Below are 23,066 nucleotides of genomic sequence, written 5' to 3' on the forward strand. Positions count from 1 at the left end.
CTTGCCGATTCATCAATTGCAATCCACGCACTCCCGCTACGGAAATGGTTCAGTCACCATCCCTGAAACGTAGCGTCAGCACATTCTTCTCGCCCCAAAAAAATCGGGGGCAAAAAAAAAAAACATCCGCAACGTCGCCGGTGCGAGTGCGATACGGCCGAGATACGGCGGGCCGGGCAACGCCGGACAGCCACAGAACGGCACAACAAATATATATTGAGCCAGCACCACCACCTGCCCATCGTCCATCGATCCAAGTCGAAGCCGAAGCCGCCGCCGGCACACGGCGGAGGCGCCACGCGCCAGCAGGCCGCACCACGTGACCTCAAGGCACGGCCACCCCCGCAGCGGCCCTCCTCCTCTGTCCCGTCCGTCCGGCGGCACCACGGAATGCGGATTCAAAATTCAAAACGCACACGCACTGCTGACGTTTTGTCACGGTCGCCGGCCCATCCATCGCCGGCCCATCCCGTCCCGTCCACCCTTTGGAACGTTTCAAAGGAGGATCGGAGTCAGAGCGCAGCAGCACAGGCGCACAGCGCGGTGGTGCTCGCTCCCCCCCACCAATTAAGCTCGTCCAGTGAGCGCGCGCGCGTCCACGGCACCTCCTTGCTCTGGCTGCTGCTCCGTCTCCGCCCCCGCCTGTGCCTGCGCGCGCGTCACCCGGTGGTGGATTGGTTGCGCACCCAACGGCTCCGCCGGCATCGTACCGCTTGTTCGCTTGCGAGATTGTGCGGAGTGGTTGCTGGCCGGCCGCGGCGGTGGCGGGCGGGCGGGCGCACCGATATAGGTGGCGACCACGACCTCTTTGGGATTCGATCGGCGGCAAGAGGAGAACCGCGGCGCGGCGCCATGGACGCGCCCTTCTTCCACGAGCTCAGGCGGCAGGCGTCCTCCTACCTCACCGGCAAGATCCGCTCCGCGCGGCTCGCGCTCACCGACGTCACCCCGACGCAGCTGTGAGTTTCGCTCCCTTTTTCCGTGTCCCGCGATCCGTGGCGTCCGCCCTGATGTCTGATGATGACCTGATGTAGCATGACGGAGGAGGCGACGAACGGGGACGCGTCGCCGCCCAACGTCAAGACGATGGGGCTCATCGCCCGGCAGGCGTTCGAGATCGACGAGTACGTCCGGATCGCGGGCATCCTGCACAGGCGCCTCGCAGGCTTCGACCGGCGGCAGTGGCGCGAGGCCTACAAGGCGCTCCTCCTCCTGGAGCACCTCCTCACGCACGGGCCCCGGAGCGTCGCGGCGGAGTTCCAGAAGGACAGGGACGCCATCGCCCGGATGGCCACCTTCCAGCACATCGACGAGAAAGGGTACCCCGCGTCTTCTCCAATCTCTCAATCACGTTCGTAGCTGGTGCTGTGACGCTGACGCGATCCGTGAACCAACTCGCCGCCGCAGCTTCAACTGGGGCCAGACGGTGAAGAGCAAGTCGGAGCGCGTGCTCAAGCTGCTGGAGCGGGGCCCGTTCCTGGAGGAGGAGCGGGAGCGCGCGCGCCAGATCGCGCGGGAGATCAAGGGCTTCGGCAGCTTCAACCTCAGCAGCGCCTCGCGCGCCGTCGCGCAGCCGCCAGGTGACGACGGCGGCCACGGGTACGGCCGGAGCAACTCGCAGTACGAGGAGCGGTGGCGGCGCGACGACGGCGACTGCGACGGAGGCCGCGGGTACGGCCGGAGCAATTCGCGGTTCGAGGAGCGGTGGCGGCGAGAGGACGGCGACGAGGGTGACAAGGAGAACCTGGTGACACAGCCGGAGCCGCCGCCTCTGGCACGGGAAGTGGAGGCGGAGGAGCCGCACCACCGCCACCCCTTCCACGGGTTCGGGCAGCAACCGCCAGAGGCGATGCTGCTCCTGAGCCAGTGAAACGAACCGTGCGGCGTGCGCTTCTGTTAGTAGTTTGCTGGCACTGCTGAAACGAACCGTAATGCTTGGGCACTCTGAACTCAAGTCTGTCTGAACTACTCCTAGATGTTTATGTTCCTGTTCCAGCCTTGTAAATTTCTACCCTCGCAGTCAGTTCTGATGCTGTGATGTACTACTAGAGAACATAAGAACAAGTCTCAAGTTTGTGGCAAAGCTCTATAAAACTTCCACTTAATTTGTGTGAGATTACAGAAGTCTAATTGGTCAGCAATATTGACCACGTCTATGGTTCCAGGATTGAAATAATGAAATCTTCCTGGCCAGGTGCAGTTGGCCTAAACTGAAGTCTGAACCATATGCTGGCTTGAGCCGCCTTTTTTGCTTTTTGGCTCTTCGCGCGAAACAATTTCACAAATAGACTCCTGGGAAACGATTCCCGTTTCTGGAAGCCGAGATGTGCACTCCAATTCCACGCAACTACTGGCGTGGCTATCGACGTGGCCGGGGTCGGCGCCAAAGACCATGGCGCCGAGGTAGAATATTTATGCAGCCCCCATCTTTCTTCCCCGAGTTTCTATCCATTCTTTCACCATCTTCTCGGTAATTTTCTCAGCTCCCACTCGCCGAATCATCTCAATCGAGAAATTGGACCTTGGAAACTCTGATTGGAACCGCAGATTTGCAAGAGCAAGGTATCCTCTATCCCCTCCTATATTTTCACGCATGGATTTGGTATACAATAGGTGTATTATTGAAATCATTGTTCGTCATTTGGCGCACCACATTATAGCGCAAATGTCTTCGTCAGGATCAACCTACATTCCATGGAGCAAGTGTAAAGCCACCATACCTAAAGAAATTGATGCGCCAATGTGCTTCTGCGGTTCGTTGTGCAAGTTCATGCAATCAGAGGCTTTAGGAGATGACTACGGCATGAGGTTCTTTATGTGTGAAAACTACGAATATGATCCACCTAAGTGATACGGCAAAGACCGGGCTAAGGTAGCACGACAACAGACGCTCTTTTTCTTTGTGACCTAACATTGTGTTATAATTCTAACTTTTGTTGAAAAATGCAATCCAAATTAGGGCCGGAGTCTGCATCAGGGACCACAACCGTATCTTGCACATTTCCAGAACGGGTTGCTATTGGAGGGTTAGGAGGTGCAGGAAACTCTTGTTCAGACGATAACTCGCGAGGAGGTGAGTGCCAATTATTTAGGGGGGAGAATACATACGAGGGCTTGAATCAGTTGGCAACTTGCGCATAAGCAAATTAATTAATGGAATTTCATTCTTCGTGACACCATTTATGTAATTCTCCCAATCATCCTGGCATGCTAGTAAGTTAAGCCCGATTTACCATAGTGAAGTACCCCCCTCAACTTTGACTTCATCGTCATTTGAATTGCAATGAATCAGATCACGAGCCCTTGCAAGCACCTCTGCAAACAATGGTCGCCCAACGAACAACAGAGGGGCCCTTTGCATTCCAACAAATCTAATATTTCTAAAATCATCTTCCTCGACACTTCCCCCATGATAAACAGTGACTACATTGTCCATCTACTTGTATGCACAAGACGACAATAATTACATGTGCAATGTAGATTAATGAAACTGTTCAATTTATGGAGACTTGCTAATTAATTTGTAACGAATTCCCACCTAAAATTATCTCAAAATTACAGAAGCTAGCAAATGAATTTGAAAATTATGTCAAACAAAATTCATTGGTTGCATAAACTTACTAAATATTTGATGAATTCAATTCAAAAGTACCAACAACTAATTTTCTACATTGCTAACTACTTCAATACCGAATTGCTAAATTTCTAACTAAATTACGAAATCAAGAACAAACTAAATCTCTATATACAATTTTGCTAATTAATTACTAGCCAATCTATAACATCTAAGCTAAACTAGCACATTTGAATTGACGAGAATATTTCTCACCTTGACGATACGGCAGGGCGTCTGCAGACCGCGGGACAGGGCAGTGGGCAGGAGGCCGGGTCCGCCGCGGCCTGCCCCCACGCCGGCGAGCAGAGCCAGGCCTCAGCCGCCCCACTCGGCCGGGCCTCGGCCGTCGCGGCAGGGCGCGCAGGGGCGTCGTGCCCCGAGCAGGGCCGCGCCAGAGGGCCTTCGCGGGCGGGGCGACGTGGCCGGCTAAGCCGAGCCGGGGTGGGCGCGGCGCCCACCCAGACGAGCCCTGCGCCGAGCCTCGCTGGGCGGACGGCGAGGGCGAACGGGGACGGGCGGACGGCGCCGGCGGCCGGGGGCGTGCGGAGGGCGCCGGCGGGCGGGGGCGTGCGGACAGCGAGGGCGGCCGGGGGCATGCGGAGGGGGACGGCGGCCGGACGGCGACGGCGTGCGGACCGCGGGCGAGAGCGGTCGGACGGGAGGGAGGGCGGGGGCGTGCAAGAGAGATAGGCGGGACAAGTAGTATAGCCGAGCTCGGCGCCGTGGATCTGGGCGCCGAGGTCGGCCACGTCGGCTGCCACGGCAGCGCTGAGGTGGATTTGGTGTGCCGACCTCGACGCCATGGGACACGGCGCCGAGACGTTAAAGCTCGGCGCCATGGGCTGTGTCACCGACCCCTAGGGTCCAAAAACGGGAAACGTTTCGCCAGGAGTCTATTTGTGAAATTATTTCGCGCGAATGGCCAAAAAGCAAAAAAGGCGGCTGGCTTGAGTCCAATCAGGCAGATAGCCTGCCCATCAGTTCGCACTGAAGGAAAAGCAAGGGAAAAGTATCACTGATCCAGTTCCTAGCGACCAATCTATTTTCACAAAAGCAAGGGAAACTATACAGCCATAGAGGTACAGCTCACATTTCACCTTCACATGCCCTGTCGTGCTAATATTACAAAATTAACACATCGAGAGCACAATCCCTAAAACTGTAAGATAGAAACCACGCGTTGTAATAAGCTATACGCTCTACCAAATCATACCACATGGCCGCCATCACTGCACCATATACCGTCACAGGATTCCAGTTAATTTTCTGTGTGCACTATGACCACATCAATATTTGCTGGGGAAATGAGTAAAAACAGTACACAATGCACCGTTTCTGTAGCACAAAGGCTCTCCAGCTGCGGTCTAAGGACATGCACATGCGTAGCACAGCATAGCAGGGAGTATGAATAGATTCCCCAGGCAGCATAAAACCTACTATGTGGTAGTGGACCGGTGGGCAGTGGAGCACCCTCCTTTTGACCCTGTTATTATGGTTATAATCATGTCTCCTACCAGAGCATAGCATAATTTCCTGCAGAACTAATCATGCAACAAGTTCTTTCTAGACCAAGCTATGTACAAAGTACAAACAATCACTGATGGTGCGAGTCTGCTAGATACAGATTAACAGCAGAATCAAAGCAGAATTACTGATTGTTCACCACCTACAGGTTTGCAAGATTGTCATGCCGGGAACTGTCAAAGACATAATCCGACTAGTATCAGCAAGCCTATAAAGAGCACGGTCTCCACTAGAAAAAAAATATCAAGTTAACCAAAAGGGATGTGCTGGAAGGGCCCACAGATCAGACCTCATAACCAGTGGCTCGTGGTAACTCACCTGTCAAAATAACCAGAAATTCTGGAAGTATCTCGTCAGCTTCTGTTAGTTAAATTTTCCTCCTCTGGTTATCAGATCAATACATATAGCAAGGATTAACTAAATTTCTGAAGCTAGCTGGTAGTGCTACCTATGTTATTGCAGCATATGGCTATATACTTCACTAATACCTCTTTATTTTTACCTTCTTACGTAGCTAATAATATCAGAAAACAGAAAGTACAATAATATACATGAGGAGCTAACATGTGATCGCAAAGCCACAGGCTAACTTCCACAGCTGCATCGAACAAAAAGTCTCCACTGACATCAAACCTGTCCTACCAGTTTGGATCACTTGAAGTTGCTCCAGTCTTTTGCTTTACCCAAGATTTTTTAGCATGTGGCATGTCTCCTTTCACATCTTCCAAGTCCTTTGAAAATACAATTGTACAGAAATGTTAAAGCCAAATTTAATCTCCTTTAACTGACTGTACTGTGTTACTATTATACTATCATCTCCAGAAGAGTGAACTTGGCTCACATTTTAGACTAATGTCATGCAAAATTGTGCAATGTGCATATCGTAAAGCAGATGAACAATCACAGCTAATCTGGCATCAATAACAACAGATGGACAGAGACTAGGCCTTACAATAGAGACATGGGAGAAATGTTCAGATTCTGAAGCTGTAAATACTGAAAAAAAAACAAGTGGTAAATTCCAGATCTTATTTCTGTATTAACGAAGATCATTTATATTTGAACAGTAGGCTGCACCACAAGTAGTTGACAAGACCAGTGCAGTGCATGCAGTAGATCACAATGGTCGTCTTAACAGCGTGCTGCAGTAAGGCAGCCCTTTCTGATAAGACCTATGAGTGCGAATGACATAGATGCAAATGCAACAAACAGTTCTTGCGTAGACCTTTTCGTTTCTGCAGGCTCTGAATGAGCAGGCCCCAACAGAAGCCAGTTATTATCTGTCACTTGTTCATCATATTTTCATACCTACCATTGATATGAATAAGCCTTAAAGCTTCAGAACACACCCTAGATGCCCCAAACACCCCAGTGCTATTTTTCTTCATGTCTCAAAGAGAGGTCTCATTTTATTTCTTTGGTTAAAACCAACCAAACTCTACTATTCACTGTGAACACTTAAATGACAAACATGACCTCAATACCTCAGAAAATAGCTGCTATTCTGCTCTCCTTTATGAATGGCAAAGAGGGTGTGCACTCACTGATAGTAGCTATCAAGCTGGTAGGTTAATTTATCAAATGATCCAAAGGATTTTGTAATATTTGCTTGAGTAAAGATGCTATATTTTTGGGATTTTGGCTACAGATGTCAGGTTTTAGTCAGTTTTCAACTATTTTAAAGCACTTATACAACATATCTCATTATGCAGCAATGCTTGATTGACCCATGTTTGTAAAGAACGATCCAAATGTGGTCATCTATGATAGGCATCACCAACATCTGCTTATCTCAGGGTAATAATTTCATGGGTCCCATCGAGGTCATGACTCCTGCAAAGTACGCATGAGCTGCACATGACGGAACAGGCCTGGTAACTAATTAACAAAAACACGGCCCACCTCTCCAGGGAAACTACAAACGAATTATCATGTATAGCTAGTGGTCCTGGAAAGAAAACAACTGTTCATGCTGAACACTGCAGCACCATAGAATTCCAGGAATATCAGCATAAGAACTACATGTAGCGACGACATATCTACAAGTAATTCTCATTCTGATATGCACTCCATCTGTGTACTACAGCCATTCGGTTGGTACTACGGCCTAATGGATATTTTATGCTCAGCCACGTGCCCAAGTAATGTCTATAATCTAAAAAATAATAATTTTTTTTTCAACTTGAGGAACGTGCTGCTAAATATATGACATTCTACTATACAACTCAAACCAGTAATAACAAAGGCAAACAAGGTACTTGCCTTGAGGTGAGATTCAGTAAATCCACCTAAAGTGTTTCCACAAGTGTATGCAAAATTTATCCACCAAATTTCTTTGCTATCCAGAGACTGTCCACCGCCAATAAGTTTCCATAGGGAGCATTTGCACTTTGGACCTCAGCTTGCAACTAACTTGTCATTCATGATTCATGAGACCTCAGTTCTACCACTAAAGTCAAATGATCTAACATGGTAGAGTATCTTCGTTCTATTATGAGTTTTCATACTACAATGACGCTGTGAGATCATGAAACCCTCAGCCTGGGCAGAGAAGGAAATACCACAACCACCTATCTATATGATAGTGGTATATCCCCTCAGTCCAGATATATTGAATTCACTCGCTCAAATCGAATCTAGATGCTAAATTCCCCACAACGCTGCCCCATTTGAACCTCCAAAGCTGAGTTCAAACCCAAACAAAAAGAGAAGACGCTCAATAGAAAATACTATTTCATTGTGGAACAGAATGACTGCATAGATTTCTACACATGATATTATTTCCCTTTTGCCACACGACAAAAGGAAAAGAAAAGGGAGTAATCAAGTGAAGCAACTAATCTGTTTGCTACTTTGCAGCTACGGAATTCTCTCCCCAACCCATCCATTTTCCGGTGTAGACATTCTAGACACTAAGAAGGAACAAAAACTGAGCACAATGAAAAACTGAGCACAATGAAGCAAGCAACAAGCACACCTGGATCTCATACCAGAGAGAGTAACAGATGCAGCTGTAGATACATCAATCCTATACACCACCAAGAAGCCCCCTTTGCTGTCGTCAAAGCAGCTGACGACTCACTATCCTCGCCGTGCAGGTCAGGCGGGGATGAAAGCCTTGTCGGTGGTGTCTGTTCATTCCCCGCATTGCCGGGTGCCATTGCGGCTGAAGGTGGTGCCATGGTAGTGCTGTCAGAATCCCCCCGGCTGAACATTTCCTTGGGCAGTAGAACCTTGGAGACGGCGAAGACTGACACAGGGTTTTGGTCGAACACTGTTCTGGTGATGGATGCCTGCACGACGCCGGTGTCAATGGCGATGGAGCCATTGACACGGGTTATGTTTAGGGTGAAGCGGCCAGCCTCGGTGTACTCAGTCGCGAGCGTCGGCTGGACGGGGTTCACGATGGACTCGAGGGAGCCGAGCGGGTAGTAGGAGTGCAGGACGTGGAAGCGGAGCACAACGGCCTTGCGCTCTGCGGGGAGGGACTGGAGGCGGTCGGTAGCGGGGAGGCCGGCAAAGGCGTCGTCGGTGGGCACGAAGACTGTGATGCCAGCGCCGTGCTCGTCGGCCTCAAACTCGCTCGCCACACCGGAAGCCTGCAGCATGGAGGCCGCCACGTTGAATCCCCGCGCGTCGGTGAGGACCCGGGTGATGTTCACCGGCGGGGCCGGACGGCTCTCGGAGGCCGCGAGGTCGAATCCGGAGGGGACGATGAGGCCACCCACCGCGAGCACGCTGAGGTTGTACGGCACCGCGGTCACGGCGCCGAGGACGGTGGCGTTCGACCCCGGGGACGGCGCCGGCGAGCGGACCACGACGGTGGAGTTTGTCCCCGCGGTGAGGTTGACGGCGCCGAGGTCGGAGGGAGCGCGGCCCGTGGTCTGGAACAGCGTCGTCACGAGCTTCCCGGACGCCGGGAGGCGAGCGAGGTCGGACGGGGAGAGGTACTCAAGCAGGACGTGGTACCGCAGCACGTCGGCGATGTCGGCGCCGGCGCCGGCGCCGGCCGCGAACGCCGAGGGCGACTGCGGCAGGTTGGCATTCGGCACGGCCAGCAGCGTCAGCGACGACCTCCCTGCCAGCTCCCCGGCCACGGGGGTGGACGCCAGCAGGCGCGCGAAGTCGGCGAAGTTGGGGAACGCCGAGAGCACGGCCGTCACGTTGACCCCGGCCGCCGGGGAAGGCAGCGCCGCCGCGGCCGCGAGCAGCGCCAGCACCGCGGCCTCAAGCGCGAGGCCCGGCGAGACGGGAGCGGCGCCCGAGCCTCGCCCCATCTCGCCAGTGGAGGAGCAGTGGTAAGAGTGGGGAGTGAGTGGGAGATGGATGACGACGGGAGGACAGGGACGGGGGCGCTGCGGTTGCCTGCCCTGATGAGAGGGGAATATTTTGGTGTTTTCTTCTTCCTCCCCACCTTTCCTGTTCTGTGGGTTTCTGTTTAGCTAAGCTTTGCTTGCGGTTTTCTTTGCTGTGTGAATGGGGTGACCTTTGTGTGGAGCGGCGAGAATTAATGGCGTGGGTAGCAGCTACGCCAGCTCGCGTCCCGCCAGGCGCTTTTGCAAAGTTTGTACCATGATATGCTGGTCGCGTCACGTGTGTCTTGGTTGGTTCTTCTCTTCGACAAATTCGCTCACCGAGTCGTCATTCTAGGCTCTAAAGCCGGTGGTACCAGTACTATGCAACACTATTTTTCATTGCTTTAACATCCTTAGATTCGCTGATACAACCTAAAAAGCAAAATGTCACTACTACATAGAATGAACCCAGCTTAAAGCCTGGGGACCCCATATCCCATTTACCTAGAAAATAATGCTTTGATCCCATTCCCATCTACTCCCTCCATTCAATAATGCTTTGATCCCATTCCCATCTACTCCCTCCATTTTAAAATGTAGATCGTTTTGACTTTTCTAGATTTATATATTTAGCTATGTATCTAGACATATGTTATATTTAAGTGCATAACAAACACTATAAATTTAGAAAAGACAAAACGACCTACATTTTGGAACGGAGAGAGTATCTATGAATTTCTGACGTTCTCGTTGATATCTATATATGTTCGTTCTGGCGTGCATGTCAAAGAGAGAGGAGAACTGGAGAACCATTGCCAAGCCATATGGTTCAAATGGAGCACGTGAACAGTAACATGGCAGTGAGTATAGCTAGAGCAGGGTTACTTTAGAGGGTGAAACTTGAGTCCAAAAGAAGTAGGAACCCCGAGCCTTTTCTCCTGCGAGCTGGTTTTCCAGGGTCTGCAGTTCTGGGATGACCGTAAACATGGAGCTTGGTTTGAGAGAGATTTATCAGTAGCAAAAGCACCTGACAAAAAAATGGATCAGCGCAAGAAAAAAAACTAGCTTGGCGCGAGGCAGGTGTTTGCTACTCACCCACTTCCTTTCGAAGTACTGGATGACGCAAATGCGAAGATCGAAGACCCGCCCCGATCGTAAAACCTGCTTCAGATCATTACAGTGAAAAGGTTTGTCTCTCCACACAATTAACTCAACCAACAAGCACAAATAAATGAAGAGGAACGCAATACCTTTGCCATGATCCTGCCTGAGAAACAACACAGTCACTATACAGATCCTGCTTGCTGCTCTAGGGGCAACATGGCACAATGCAGTCAGTAAGCACTTCCAGCTTGCTTCTCGAGTGACAACATCAAGAATTAGAATCTGAGAGTACAGTTTACCTTTAGGCTGTTTCCATCTTTAAACTGGTACTCCCTCCATTCTCAAATATATGACGTTTAGGACAAGTTATTCAGTTCATTTTGAATTAAATAACTTGTCCTAAATGTCATATATTTGAGAATGAAGGGAGTAGTAAGTAGTTATAGTGTCGAACTAAGTTACCGCAAAGAATACATTAGAAAGATACAAAAGAGACAAGAGCTGGATTCTGAGAAATGGTCAATAAATTTAACCAAAAGGAACAATATCGTATTTGCTACAAAATTGTGCATGACAATTTGCTTCCCACCTAAGCATTGTACAAGGGAACTACTACTACACTGAGTGGTTTAGCACTAAGTTGTTAACGTAGCCCTAGACATGGTTACATACATCTATTGAATCAGTATGTATTGTTAGCACCAGGGATTAGATGAGAAGAATTTGATATATCTCAGTCGCTCAAGGCTATACAAGCAAGAAGCCACCAGGGAGGACGGAATGGATGAGCAAGGGTTCAGTAGGGATGCTTGGAGGATATGGAACATCTCACCACCAGATGGCATGCAAAGAATGGGAAATCAAGGATGCCATGACACCAAGAACAGCTTGGGTCAGTCAATCATGTCAAGATACAACTATTAAATGCTATCTGGCCTGGATGGATTTGGGGTGTTCTGATTTGTTTGAACGGCACATGCAATCAGGGCATGGAAAGGTGTACACAGATTCATTTGCTCTTTTTATCTCAATGCCCTTGGCATCGCTATGTGCTCTCATATTGAACAATTGTCGTTTCAGTGACTTCCACCTGCACAAACCAAATCAGAACTTGAACAAGATGAAAAATATATGTTTAAAAGTGAAGAATGTAAGGGCATCGAAAAAAAGACAATCAAACATATATAATAAATGACAGAAACGGCGTACCCAATACGTGGACTGTCAAAGAGTATGGCCAATCTTCTTTTATCAGGCTTGATCGTTTTCGCATGGCCGCCGTACAAGTATCTCCTATGGCCAATAAGAAAATGAGGAAAATTGCCGCCTTGGGTAGTCACAAAAACCTCACTATGAACACAGACACTGTAGTCAATAGCTGCCATCCTTGACGAGAAGTTCTGCAGACAAGAGCTCTTAAAGAGTAGATACCTAAAAAGACAGGAAATAAGAAAAATTACAACCATCCTACATACCTTGAATGGAGCAAGTTCTTCATCCGATGCTAATGTTTCTTTTGTCTGTAAGAGAGGGAACATTTCAAGGAGAGGAGCCATGTTCTTTTCTGCTTTATATATCCTTCCAGAAGCCAAATATATCGCAGTATTATTGCTGAAACCCATTCCACGCAGCATTAATCCAACCTAAGCATCATATAGCATAAGCATGTAATGGTTCAGGACATATTTATTCATCAATGACTGTTGTATTTGCTCGATGGTAGAATTCCTGAGGCTTCTTTCCAAGCAGAAACACCATCTTTTAAATACAGACATACCTCCAAAGGTGTCAGTGGACATTTCCCATTCATCCTGATTGCTCCAGGCCTTATTACACGTCCTGGCCTTGTAAACTTCCCTCTCCAACCTTTTTCTCTGGCTGCATCCAATTCCTTCTTCTCATTGTCGCCTCCATCAAATACACAACAAGAGAAAGCAACCATATCCTGAAAAGGAACTATCAATTGCTGAGAAATCTCCTGTCTAATCACCATGTACATATCAACAGAGGAGGAAAACAAACAGAAGAGCGAACTTGTTTGTTTGCTATAATTCTGAAAACCAGGGGTCTGGGACCTAGCAGTTCTGAAAAGTCCCGGTGGTTATTCAACAACCTTGGGATGTTTTGTTGTTCAGGAACAGACTGAGAATAAATATTGGATAGAAAACAAACCTCTTCAAAGCGGAGATGCACTGCTACATATTTCCCACTGTTTTCAGCACTTTTTTCTCTCATTCGAGAAACTAAGGTGTTAGATATAGCTGTGATTGGTTTAGAAAATTTTAAGGCTTCAAAATTTGCTAGACATCTGAGACGTTGCAAAGCCGGAGGGGCATCAAACGACAGCCGATTTGCAAAAGGTGATATCCTTATGAGCCTGAAATTCAGAAACAAATTCAAAGCTCATAAAGTTAATATTACTTAGCAATATCACAAAATAGCAGATGTTCTTCAGAACTGCAATCATCATTTGTTTCAACTCACCTTTCTTCAATCAACTTGGGGAGAACAACGTCTTCGTAGAACTGGATAGGAGACCAAGCCTTTATCTTGAAATTGAATGCATTACTCAAATTGTGACCAAACCTCTCCATTATGAACTCAGGCACCTTATCAACCACCCGGACATCATTTTTTAAACGCTGGATAAAGTGATCCTCATCATAAATCTCACTAAACTTGCTGTACAAAAAAAAATGTAAATAACTTTATTTGGGTGTAGTACACGCGAAAAAAATGTGACATTAATTAGAGCTTTTAGTTATTGAATTGCTACGATTGGTGTTAGTGCAGTTGAATTCTGACTTTTTAGTAAAATACCTAAGATACAGGATGTAACAATAAGTACATAGACTTGTTTAATGATAAATTCAAGACTAACCAAAGGTCTTGGTGCAATGAAGAATATATAGAGATAATAAAAGGACACATAAAAATTGGAGCAAGAGAGACCTAGGATCCCTCCAAATGCTGTGATAGTGGAAGTTTGGGATTACAAGAGTTGCATTTAGAAAACCAGCAACAGCAACTGCATTGCAGATCTGCAAAATAAATTGAAAGTTCAAAAAGTATGAAGGAATTCAGCAAACATTACAACATGAACCACAGAGTGGTAATAGTGATGAAGAACCACTGATGGAAGATAAATACCGATGTTCGTTGTTGATTCAAACCGCCATTTGCCTCAATGTAAATGTAGCCATTTGATTCAGGCAAACCTACCATAATTAATAAAACATCATTGCCTACTTCCCTCAAGATAAAAATGCATTACACAAAAGAGGCAACCTAAAGTACACAAAATAGAGTGGTGCGTAAAGGTAAAGTAAATATATCAAATGTACAAACTGCAACATATTGCAAACTGAAGTTCAAATGCAGCTATCACCAGCTCATTGGCATTATGTGTACTTACTCCTAAAATGATTTATTATAAGCAAAATGGTCAAGAACCTGGGCTACACAACATCAGGTCACACACCAGCCCGGTCTGGAATCGGAAATAGGCTACCCAAATCCCAAAAGAGTCCGATAATATTGATGAAGATACATACTTTAGATAATATGCAATCCTTCTACTTTTTAATAAGAAATACGATTCAACATGTAAAAGATTACATATCATTAACTACACCAAGGCCAATCCAAGCTCAAGATTACAGGATAGGAAATTGAAACCTGGGCATCAGGCCGTTCCTAGACCGCAATGCCCATGTCTACTAGTAATACAGAAGTTAGAGCTAACAATGTTCCCTTATTTTATTTGTGAAAAGAAATTTTAGGAACCATAAAGCCTGCAACTAAGCCAGTAAAAGGTGTCATATGCATATGCCCTTCAGTGCTTCACATTACACATAACATCTGTCAAATTGGGTCATCATGAAATAAAATAAGGGTCATATGCATATGCCCTTCAGTGCTTCACAAAACTTTGAAATGGAATGGAACAAGTTAGCTTCTTCCAGAATCAAAGCTATAGATAATAGTACTAAACTACCATTTGAAATAAGAAATATCAACAAGAATTCACAACTTTGTAAGAAATACAGATGGCATACCATTGGTGTTATTGCTTATGCAAGGTCTCCAAATACCACCTTTGTAAGCATGTCGCCATACAGTTGCTAGCTACAAAAATGTAGTAACATCACTATGAATGAACCATGCATACAAATATGTATAACTGAACTTAAGAGTTAAGACGAAGCCATGCAAATAGGGACAGGATAAGTTAAAATGATACATTTCAACCAATAGAACAAACAAAATTTTTCTACCATGTAGAACATGATTATGTAATTCTATTTTACTACATTGTAACACCAGATATGTAATGAAAACAAATCAAACAGATAGTAAAACACCAGTGCCCCAACACTAAAGTATTCAACAAGGGCAGACACAATGATCTATATTGTACACTCTGCATGTAGATTGCACGTATATCATCTTACCGAGAGAGTTAAGCGCAAAAGTATTGATATAACAGGCCGGGAAGATGCATATGCTATTACCTGCTATAGACATAGGTCATTCCCCTTGAGCACTGGGAAATTAGCCTATGTCTATCATAGAGTTATGAGTTATCCTAAGATACCATGTTGAGAAGGACAGGAGCTTATTCGGTTTATTTCAACAGTCATCTCAGAAAACTTGTTCTGAGGTAGAATGAAGTTGTCATTTCATTGGGAACAAAGTCATGCATTGAGGGTGTTGTAACTTGAAAAAAAGGATTGACTAATAAAATGAAAACGAGATGCACTGCACAAACTCCACTCAAGTAACATGTAAACAGAAAAAAAAATACATATCCTACGATTTGAAGAACAGACACTCTAAGCAATATGTGAACACCCCTCCCACATTAACGGTGACACAAGTTGATCCGAAAAAATTCCCCAAATCCACCTATCTGATTCTGACCAGGCCAACCATTTTCTGCTAAAAGGACGTACCCAGTGCCGTAGGCTCCCGCACTGCGCGGGGTCTGGGGGAGGTTATTAGCGGGAGGTCTTTCCCACACACCGTGCAATGTGTAGAGGCCACCGCTCGAACCTGTGACCTCTCAGTTCACAGGCGGCAAGCACTACCACTTGCACCAGGCCGCCCTTTTTGCCAACCATTGTCTGCTGAGTGAATGATATTCCATGACCTCCACGAGCTGAAGCAGGTATTAACTGGTGAAACGCCATCAGTTGGCCCTGCCATTCGCTACACACATGCGCATGCTAGCTCACTAAATATAAAATCTGTACACCACACATATTTCTATGAGTTTACTGCCATTCTCTAACAACTAGAAGATAACCCAAAACTTCGACCAAATCAGACGTCACTAAAATAATCTGAACATGTACCGACCACACCATCCACCACCACACAGTTCACTGTCCCTGCTCGATCAGCTGACACAGTGAATCTTAAACGTCACCAAATGATCCAAGTACGGAACGACAGAAGTAAGGAAACCAGAGCACGCGTTCAACCCGCCAATCACCCAGAACGACCAAATACTTCCATCAGACACATAATTCCCAGTCCAATAGACTGGGCCGCGGATGTGCAGGAGGAGCCACTTACCGCGTCGGTGGCGTTATCGTTGTTCATGTCGGCGCGGAGGCGGGCGTAGAGCTGCGGGCTTCGGTACATCGACCCGGGCGCGGGGCGCGAGATGATGCGGGGCACGCTGTCGAGCGAGATGGAGCCCATGTAGAGCAGCATCGCCGCGACGTACAGCAGCGGCGCGAAGAGGAACACCGCCTGCCGCCGCAGAAGCGCCGCGAGCACCGCCCGCGCCGCCCGCCGCGCGGTGCCCGCGCCGGCCCGCGCGGACCATCCTCCCTTCGCCGAGGCCCTCCTCCCCAACGCCCGCCACGGCGACGTCGGCGGCGACGGCACGGCCGCCCTGCCCCCCGAGCTGCCCAGCCGGCTGTACGCGTGGTTCTGCATCGAAGCCTCCGGGCCCGGGACCTCCTGATACGAGTGAGCGCGCGCCGCCCGGGCTCGGAGCTGCAGTCCCGAGCTCGAGGCAGGGCTCCCCCCGCGTGATCGCGCTTCCGCGGCAGCGTGGAGCGCGAGAAACTAAGGGAACCTGCGGCGGCGGCGGCGGCGGCGGGACGGTGGCGCTGCGCTTGTGCGGGAGGGCGGGGGCGCATGTGCGCGGCGCGTGACCGCGTCCGCGTGCGCCGGGCGGGCTCGGGGCTCGACTCGACCGCTCTCGGCCCGAGTGGCTCCGTGCTGGCTAGAGTAGAGCTAGTGCGGGTGGGGTGGTGGACGGACAGACTGGTGTCTGGTGGTGGTTTCGGTGCGTCGTATTTGGGAAATTTTGTGCTTTTGAGGCGTGGGTTCGGTCGCGCGCCGCCCCGGCGCTGACCGTGATTTGGCGTTTTGGTCTGCTGGTTCGGGAGGCGGGGATGCGCCGCCCGCACGGGATAGAATTATGCGGATTTGGAAGGGTTTAGCGTTTGGGTTTGGGGAGCCGGCTGCTATCGCGTGGGTGGCGGACAGTTGGTTTACGGCCATTACGGGTTGGGAGTAGATGAGCTGCGATCTCGGTCGCCGAGGGGCCGAGGGGGCGTGCGTGATGGGAACACCCGCGGTCTCGCGGTCATAGACTCGTAGATAGCTGCTGAATGCGATGGCTCGCCATGGGCGACCATTCCTCATTCCTTGATGGCTTGATGGTGACTGGTAGCTGGTTCATCACGTCACGCTGCCACATGTGCTCACGGATGCTCCGTACTAATATTGTATATCTCGCGAATCTGTGTGCCGTGTTGACAAAATGACGTCGTGTAAAGATACTTGCCGCAGCATGTACAACACGGATGTAAAAAGATGGGACTTGGACCTGCCACATCGGTTTGGAAGTCAAATGGCACGCGGAGCGTGTAACGTGTTGTGCCCGAGACAGTCAAAAGGCACGCTTTTCCCTTCGTTCTGAATGCCGTGGAGAAACTTCAGGCAGGTAAGGTTCTTGGATTGATCTCTTTCCTCGGGTCAAAGTTTCGTGGCTGCGCTAGTTTGTCCAGACCAGCATCACATTCTTTTCCGGAATGTGCTTTCGTTCACCAATACTAGTGGATCTTGTTAAGATATTGACTCTATATAATGGAACATGTACCTATTATTATATGAAGAAGAAGAGATCAGTTCCATCCACATTTTGTCTCTCTTGTGTTCTTCATGTGCTCGGAATTGGGAAGGAAGACGGGTCATCTACATCTTCTCCACGTCTCATCTGTTGACGGAAAGGGAACGCGGATCGGAGGATTCGCAAACACCTATATCTTAACACGTTATCAGCAACTCTACCACTCAAAGTATGCCGTTCATGATCTCCACCGAATTCTCCTCGGTAGAATGAATTCTGGTGGCCAGTAGACCCTTTTCTTGTTTAATAGATGCATTCATATTTACCACTAAACTTTGAACTGCATAAGTTCTAGGTTGTTTTTGTTGTTGATCTATACAGTTCGGTTCGGTGTAGATCCATTTTGCTTGCTAGCATGCCTCTTGGGCCCCTGAAGATCTTGGGCCTCTTAGGATTCGCAACAACACCTATATCTTAACAGATCTTTTGCAACTCTTCTATTTTTCATATTAGCATATTGCCATATTCAGGTACAGTGTGCGGCTTATATTCGGTTTGTTGTTTTCAATTTCTTTCTCGTTCATAGGTAAACTAGAAGTATTATTATGGAGCTCACTAGCTCAGTCATTTCTATTTAGATGAGCTGATGATGACCAAGGAATCAGGTAATCCGGCAAATATGGTTTCATTTCTGTTACACGCTATTTTGGGACATGGAACAACTGAGGCTAGGTTATAACTAACTTATATGATATCTGGGGAAGTCAAAATGTAAGCCCGTCTAGCTCAGTCGGTAGAGCGCAAGGCTCTTAACCTTGTGGTCGTGGGTTCGAACCCCACGGTGGGCGGTCCAATTTTTTGGTATTTTTTTGGTCTCTCTCCACTAGCTTATCTTTTTCTTTCTTTTTTCTATTTATTTATAGTATGTACCAGGTAAATTACTAATGGCTGTTATCAAAGTAAGTGGAGCACGCTAGGCCCAACTTTTTCTAAAGTCTACAATTACATACTACTCTGATTGCACATTACCACCGGACATGACACCTGAGACCTTAATGGCTGAATCTAGCTATGAGCTGAGAGATACAAAAGCCAGCGCATTCGGCGAAAAAGGTTAGGCGCACTCACCTGCCCGCCATTGCCACCGAGCGGATTGTTTCTAGTAGCTCCTTTTTTCTTTTTCTTTTTGATAGGGGTCATTAGGGGACATGCTTTGCTTTGGTCCCGCTACCGCGTCAAGGCAATGTGCTACCCTGGTCCCTGTGTCACCGTCATTGGTTTGATTGGAGTTTTGGAGATGCCGGCAGGTGTCCTCTCCATTTTATCACAGCCTGCATCCGCACAAGCGTGTTGAGTAGTAGCCGGAGGCACCGCCGATGTCATTGCAGTCTTCTGTAACCACGCGGTCCACGCGCTAATTGGTAAGTCAATGACTGATTTCAGCGACGACCAAGTGAACTGAAAGAATCAATTTTTTTTGAAAGATCTGAAGGGATCAATTTTGAACTGAAGCTGATGGTTGATGACTGACGAGAAACATTCTAAACTAAGGGCGTGTTTAGTTGGTGAAAAAAGTTTGGATTTTGGTATTGTGGCACATTTCATTATTACTTGACAAATAATGTTCAATAATGTACTAATTAGACTTAAAAAGATTCATTTTGTGGTAATCAGTTAGACTATGTTATATAATTAATTATTTTTTTCAACTACATTTAATGCTCCATGCATGTATTTAAAGATTCGATGTGACAGATAATGTGAGAATTTTTTTGAAACTAAACATGGCCTAATGCAGGTTCTTTGGTGGACTCAGGAGCTGCACCAACCAACGAAAGAACAACAACGAACCTGGTTGGCAATCAACATGTACACAGTTTGGAACATTTGGAAGGAGTGCAATCGAAGAATTTTTGAAGCCAAGGAAGACGAGCCGGTGAGGATATTTCAGTTGATGAAGGAAGAGTTGAATCTACACACCCAAGCGTGCGGGAAACCGATGCTTTCTAGTTTCTAATGTTAGTGAGCATGAGAAAAAGAGTTTTCTTCAGTTATTTATGTAATACAACTTCTGTAACACTTGACTTTCTGCTCCATCTAACATGATTTGCCAGTGCTTCTGCCCCCTTTTTCAACAAAAAAAAGGGAACGGGGGATTGCGCGGCACCGACACACTGAAATCTCGGATGGCGAACTGATGCCTGGTGGGTTATACAGAGGAACGCACTGAAATCGTGAAAGCAGATTCCCCATATTGTTTGGCAAGGACAAGCAACATGCATCAGACTATCGGAGTATCAGACTTAAGGCCGTCCGCAGTGGGGCTCTAGACCCGCTCTGTATCCCCCAGTCCAGGATGAGTTTAGCGAAAAAAGTCCCGCAGCGGTGTACTGGATCCACCGCGGTAAAAAAGAGAACAACTCCAGTTGCGCTAGATTCACAGTCCTTCCAGTGACTCTGTATCTCCTCCTCGTGTCCGTCGTCCCCAACCGTCAGAGCCGCTGCCCGCGCAAGGGACTCACCAATACGCTCGTACTCGTCAACGGCATCTGCCGGCACACCGTAAGCGAGAATGCGCATAGACGCGACACACTTCTGAAGAGCCGATAGTCCTTCCTTGCCAGTGGCATCACACCTTTTTCTGAAGTAGTTATCATCATGATTTTTTACGGCCTCTTTAATGTGTTTGAATAAATGCCTACGCATCCGAAACCTGCAACACCACTTCTCATATGAGCTACTGCATACATAGAGCGATCGGTGTCCGAAATATGCTCGAGTTTACCTTCGACGAAACTGCTTATCATTGTAAACAGGATCTGTAACGAAGTAGTCAGCTTTAATCCTCCTGTGACCAGAAGGAAGGTCTCTCGGCCGAATGACCTTTGGTGGCGCATCGGAGCGACGGCGCCTGCGAGAGCTCTCTGCTTGCAGCAGATGGTTGTATGTCATGGCCTTCGCTTCATCTTCATCAAACAAGAAATCCATATCATCGTCTTCCTCCTCCTCCAGCCAATACCTTCGCAACGAGCTGGTGCAGTCGTCCATGACGATAAAGTTAAGTTGTCTGCTGCTTGGCCAGTTAATTGGAGGTGTGCAAGTTATCAGAACCAATCTAACTATCTAAGCAATTTAAACTACAACAACTAAGGCCGTGTTTAGTTCGAACGCAAAAAATATTTGCGATGGAATCTTACTAATTTGAAGTACTAAATGAAGTCTATTTATAAAACTTTTTGCACAGATAAGTTGTAAATCGCGAGACAAATTTAATGATACTAATTAATCCATAATTAATTAGTAATTAGTAGATGGTTACTGCAGCATTACTGTTGCAAATTATGGATTAAGTAGGCTCATTAGATTCGTCTCGCGATTTACAGCCCATCCATGCAAAAAGTTTTGTAAATAGACTTCATTTAGTACTCTATGCATGTGTCGAAACATTCGATGTGATGTTTTTTTTTGTGTTTACGGGGTTTATGGGGTGGGAACTAAACAGGGCCTAAATGAGCAAGGAGCATGCTGCACAAAAGCTGCCGCTTGCCCCACACGGCAGTGCCAGGCGCTGGGCCACGACGCAGGTGGCCGCGCACCGACAAGGCCGTGCACCCCCGGCGAGGAGAGCGGAGCCCGGCAGAGGGCGGAGTGCCGGGAGCCGCGACCGCGAGCTCCTCCCCGCCGCTGCTCGCGCGCGCCGTGGCCGCTCGGCCGCCCGCCATTGCCCTTCCGCCGCCGGCGCCTGGATCCGGGCACCGGCGAGGCAGGGGGAGGAGGAGCGCCGGTGATGGCCCCGCCCCGCAGTCGCGCCGCGGTCGCCCCGCCTCGGCCTCGCCGTGGCCGCCGCGCCGCGTCCGCCCTGCCTCGGCACAAGGCCTCGGCCCGCCGAGCTCGCCCACGGGCGGTGGCGAGGAGAGTGGGCGGCAGTAGCTCCCTCGACGTTGGTCCTGGATGCGGACGAGAGCACGGAGGCGGCGTCGGCGTCGAGGAGGGGGGTGTTGGGGGCGAGAGCACCGGCGCACGCGCGAGAGAGAGGGGTAGGGGACGTCGGGAGGGGGAGAAAGAGATAAAAAAATCCTGATATATGGGCCCCACCAGATGGTAGTCAGTATAGAGAGGGATATAGAGAATGGATGGGTGCGGACAAACTAAATATAGAGTAGAAAATCTCGATGATCAGGATGAAATATTCTGTTTAGAGAGTAAATTTAGAGTATGACGAGTGCGGATAGTCTGACCTGGGCACTGTAAAATTTGGTTTCCGAGCGAGTGACGTAGAAAGCTTGATCCCCAATTCCAGAAGGAAAAAGTCTACTTAACCCCCTGCCGTATCAACATGGTGTCTAACCTACACCACCAACTACAAAACCGGCTAATGAACACATTAAACTTTGCGAAACCAGGCAGGGAACCCCCGCGGGCGGTTTGGGAGGCTGGTTTTGCCTACGTGGACAGACAGCGTGGCAAGCTTATGATGTGGAGGGCTGGATTGACTGGGTTGATGGTGGGACCCGCCTGTCAGGCTCCCTCCCCCACATAACAGCCGACGCCTCCCCTGTTTCTCTCCCTCTCTGATTTTGCTCGCCATCTCCGTTCGTTCTCGTCCCCAGCAGCGGAGTTCCCGAATAGCTAGGGTTCCGGCGGGTTCTCACCGCCCCTCTTTCCCCGCAGTTTGTTGCCGTCTCCGGCTTGTCGGATGTCGCAGGCAAGCTCTCGGTCGGGATCGAGCAGCCAAGGCCGTGGCGGAGGCGTCAGCGGCGGGTATGAAGGGCAGGGTTCGCCGGTGCCGTACCGCATTGGCCCTCTCGCGTACGAGCCCGCCGTGCTATGCAGGTGCAATGGCAAGGCCTGCAGATGGATTTCGTGGAGCAATGCCCAGCCAAGGCGCAGGTACTACAGGTGCAAGAAATCTAGGGTAAGCAATCTATCAAATATCCCTCATTTGATTGCGTTGCCTGTTTTGATCTGCAATGATGAAACTGCAGACCGGAGTTGACTGCGGCTTCTTTCTTTGGGACGATGAGGAATGAGCAAGAAGGATGGGGAGCTGGACGCCAAGGACATGGTGTTGGAGGCAAAGGAGATGGAGGTTGAGGTGAAGAAGAAGGAGGTTGAGGACATGGTCATAGAGCTGAATGCCAAGCAGTAGGAGGTGCAGGCCAAGGAACAAGTTGTGGCTTTACTGGAAGCACGGCTGAAGAACAAGAACAAGTGCATTGACATGCTGGCTGTGCTTTGTATGTTCCTGTTTTTGACCATGGTGGTCATTATGTGCAATGGCAACAAGGCATGAAGCCAAGTTAGAAGGTTTAGGGTAGGCTAAGTTTCTTTTGTAAGTATGACTGTCCCCTGGTTAGGAAGTGGTCTTGTTATTTTGTATGTATGGCCTGGATGCAAGTGGTTAGGAAGTGGTTCTGGTATGCTAGATGTCATG

General features: G+C 48.6%; 3 protein-coding genes and 1 non-coding gene across 10 annotated transcripts; 2 read left to right on the forward strand and 2 right to left on the reverse strand.

Moving 5' to 3' along the window:
• Positions 1 to 272: 272 nt before the first annotated feature.
• On the forward strand, positions 273 to 2,124 carry LOC120708614. Of its 2 annotated transcripts, XM_039993966.1 has the most exons (4): positions 273 to 959; positions 1,035 to 1,319; positions 1,408 to 1,882; positions 1,934 to 2,124. In XM_039993966.1, exons 1-3 carry the CDS (start codon positions 391 to 393, stop codon positions 1,868 to 1,870), a joined length of 1,317 nt encoding a protein of 438 aa, XP_039849900.1. In that variant the 5' UTR covers positions 273 to 390; the 3' UTR covers positions 1,871 to 1,882; positions 1,934 to 2,124. The 2 variants fall into 2 exon arrangements, with proteins under 2 accessions (XP_039849900.1, XP_039849899.1); XM_039993965.1 differs by having other exon boundaries at positions 1,408 to 2,124.
• Positions 2,125 to 5,214: 3,090 nt separating this feature from the next.
• On the reverse strand, positions 5,215 to 16,721 carry LOC120708615 (protein ESMERALDA 1-like). 6 transcript variants are annotated; one of them, XM_039993969.1, is made up of 13 exons: positions 16,120 to 16,721; positions 14,598 to 14,667; positions 13,690 to 13,757; positions 13,492 to 13,580; positions 13,024 to 13,221; positions 12,712 to 12,916; positions 12,317 to 12,484; positions 12,015 to 12,182; positions 11,749 to 11,939; positions 10,839 to 11,629; positions 10,686 to 10,739; positions 10,531 to 10,596; positions 10,165 to 10,462 (listed from the first exon to the last, which is right to left on the reverse strand). In XM_039993969.1, the coding sequence occupies exons 1-10, from the start codon at positions 16,486 to 16,488 to the stop codon at positions 11,467 to 11,469; spliced, it is 1,689 nt and encodes a 562-aa protein (XP_039849903.1). In that variant the 5' UTR covers positions 16,489 to 16,721; the 3' UTR covers positions 10,165 to 10,462; positions 10,531 to 10,596; positions 10,686 to 10,739; positions 10,839 to 11,466. The 6 variants fall into 6 exon arrangements, with proteins under 6 accessions (XP_039849906.1, XP_039849905.1, XP_039849907.1 ...); XM_039993970.1 differs by having other exon boundaries at positions 10,686 to 10,744; XM_039993967.1 differs by having other exon boundaries at positions 10,686 to 11,629.
• Positions 16,722 to 18,407: 1,686 nt separating this feature from the next.
• TRNAK-CUU lies at positions 18,408 to 18,480 on the forward strand. The gene has a single exon. It is a non-coding gene; the product is annotated as a tRNA-Lys (tRNA).
• A 1,226-nt stretch (positions 18,481 to 19,706) lies between these two features.
• On the reverse strand, positions 19,707 to 20,770 carry LOC120708616. Its single transcript, XM_039993974.1, has 2 exons — positions 20,418 to 20,770; positions 19,707 to 20,345 (listed from the first exon to the last, which is right to left on the reverse strand). Exons 1-2 carry the CDS (start codon positions 20,678 to 20,680, stop codon positions 19,919 to 19,921), a joined length of 690 nt encoding a protein of 229 aa, XP_039849908.1. The 5' UTR covers positions 20,681 to 20,770; the 3' UTR covers positions 19,707 to 19,918.
• Positions 20,771 to 23,066: the final 2,296 nt, after the last annotated feature.

Source organism: Panicum virgatum, chromosome 5K (assembly GCF_016808335.1).
Source record: "Panicum virgatum strain AP13 chromosome 5K, P.virgatum_v5, whole genome shotgun sequence".
NCBI lineage: Eukaryota > Viridiplantae > Streptophyta > Magnoliopsida > Poales > Poaceae > Panicum > Panicum virgatum.

Bases quoted from the DNA above. Each gene is read 5' to 3' on its own strand.
- LOC120708614 (XM_039993965.1), top strand. From the start codon at position 391: ATGCGGATTCAAAATTCAAAACGCACACGCACTGCTGACGTTTTGTCA. The intron at 960-1,034 runs GTGAGTTTCGCT...GACCTGATGTAG, and splicing joins GACGTCACCCCGACGCAGCT to CATGACGGAGGAGGCGACGA. The intron at 1,320-1,407 runs GTACCCCGCGTC...TCGCCGCCGCAG, and splicing joins CAGCACATCGACGAGAAAGG to CTTCAACTGGGGCCAGACGG.
- LOC120708615 (XM_039993969.1), bottom strand. From the start codon at position 16,488: ATGCAGAACCACGCGTACAGCCGGCTGGGCAGCTCGGGGGGCAGGGCG. The intron at 13,758-14,597 runs GTATGCCATCTG...TAATTATGGTAG, and splicing joins CATAAGCAATAACACCAATG to GTTTGCCTGAATCAAATGGC. The intron at 13,222-13,491 runs GTCTCTCTTGCT...TTTTTTGTACAG, and splicing joins AGCATTTGGAGGGATCCTAG to CAAGTTTAGTGAGATTTATG.
- LOC120708616 (XM_039993974.1), bottom strand. From the start codon at position 20,680: ATGGACGACTGCACCAGCTCGTTGCGAAGGTATTGGCTGGAGGAGGAG. The intron at 20,346-20,417 runs GTAAACTCGAGC...GTGGTGTTGCAG, and splicing joins GATAAGCAGTTTCGTCGAAG to GTTTCGGATGCGTAGGCATT.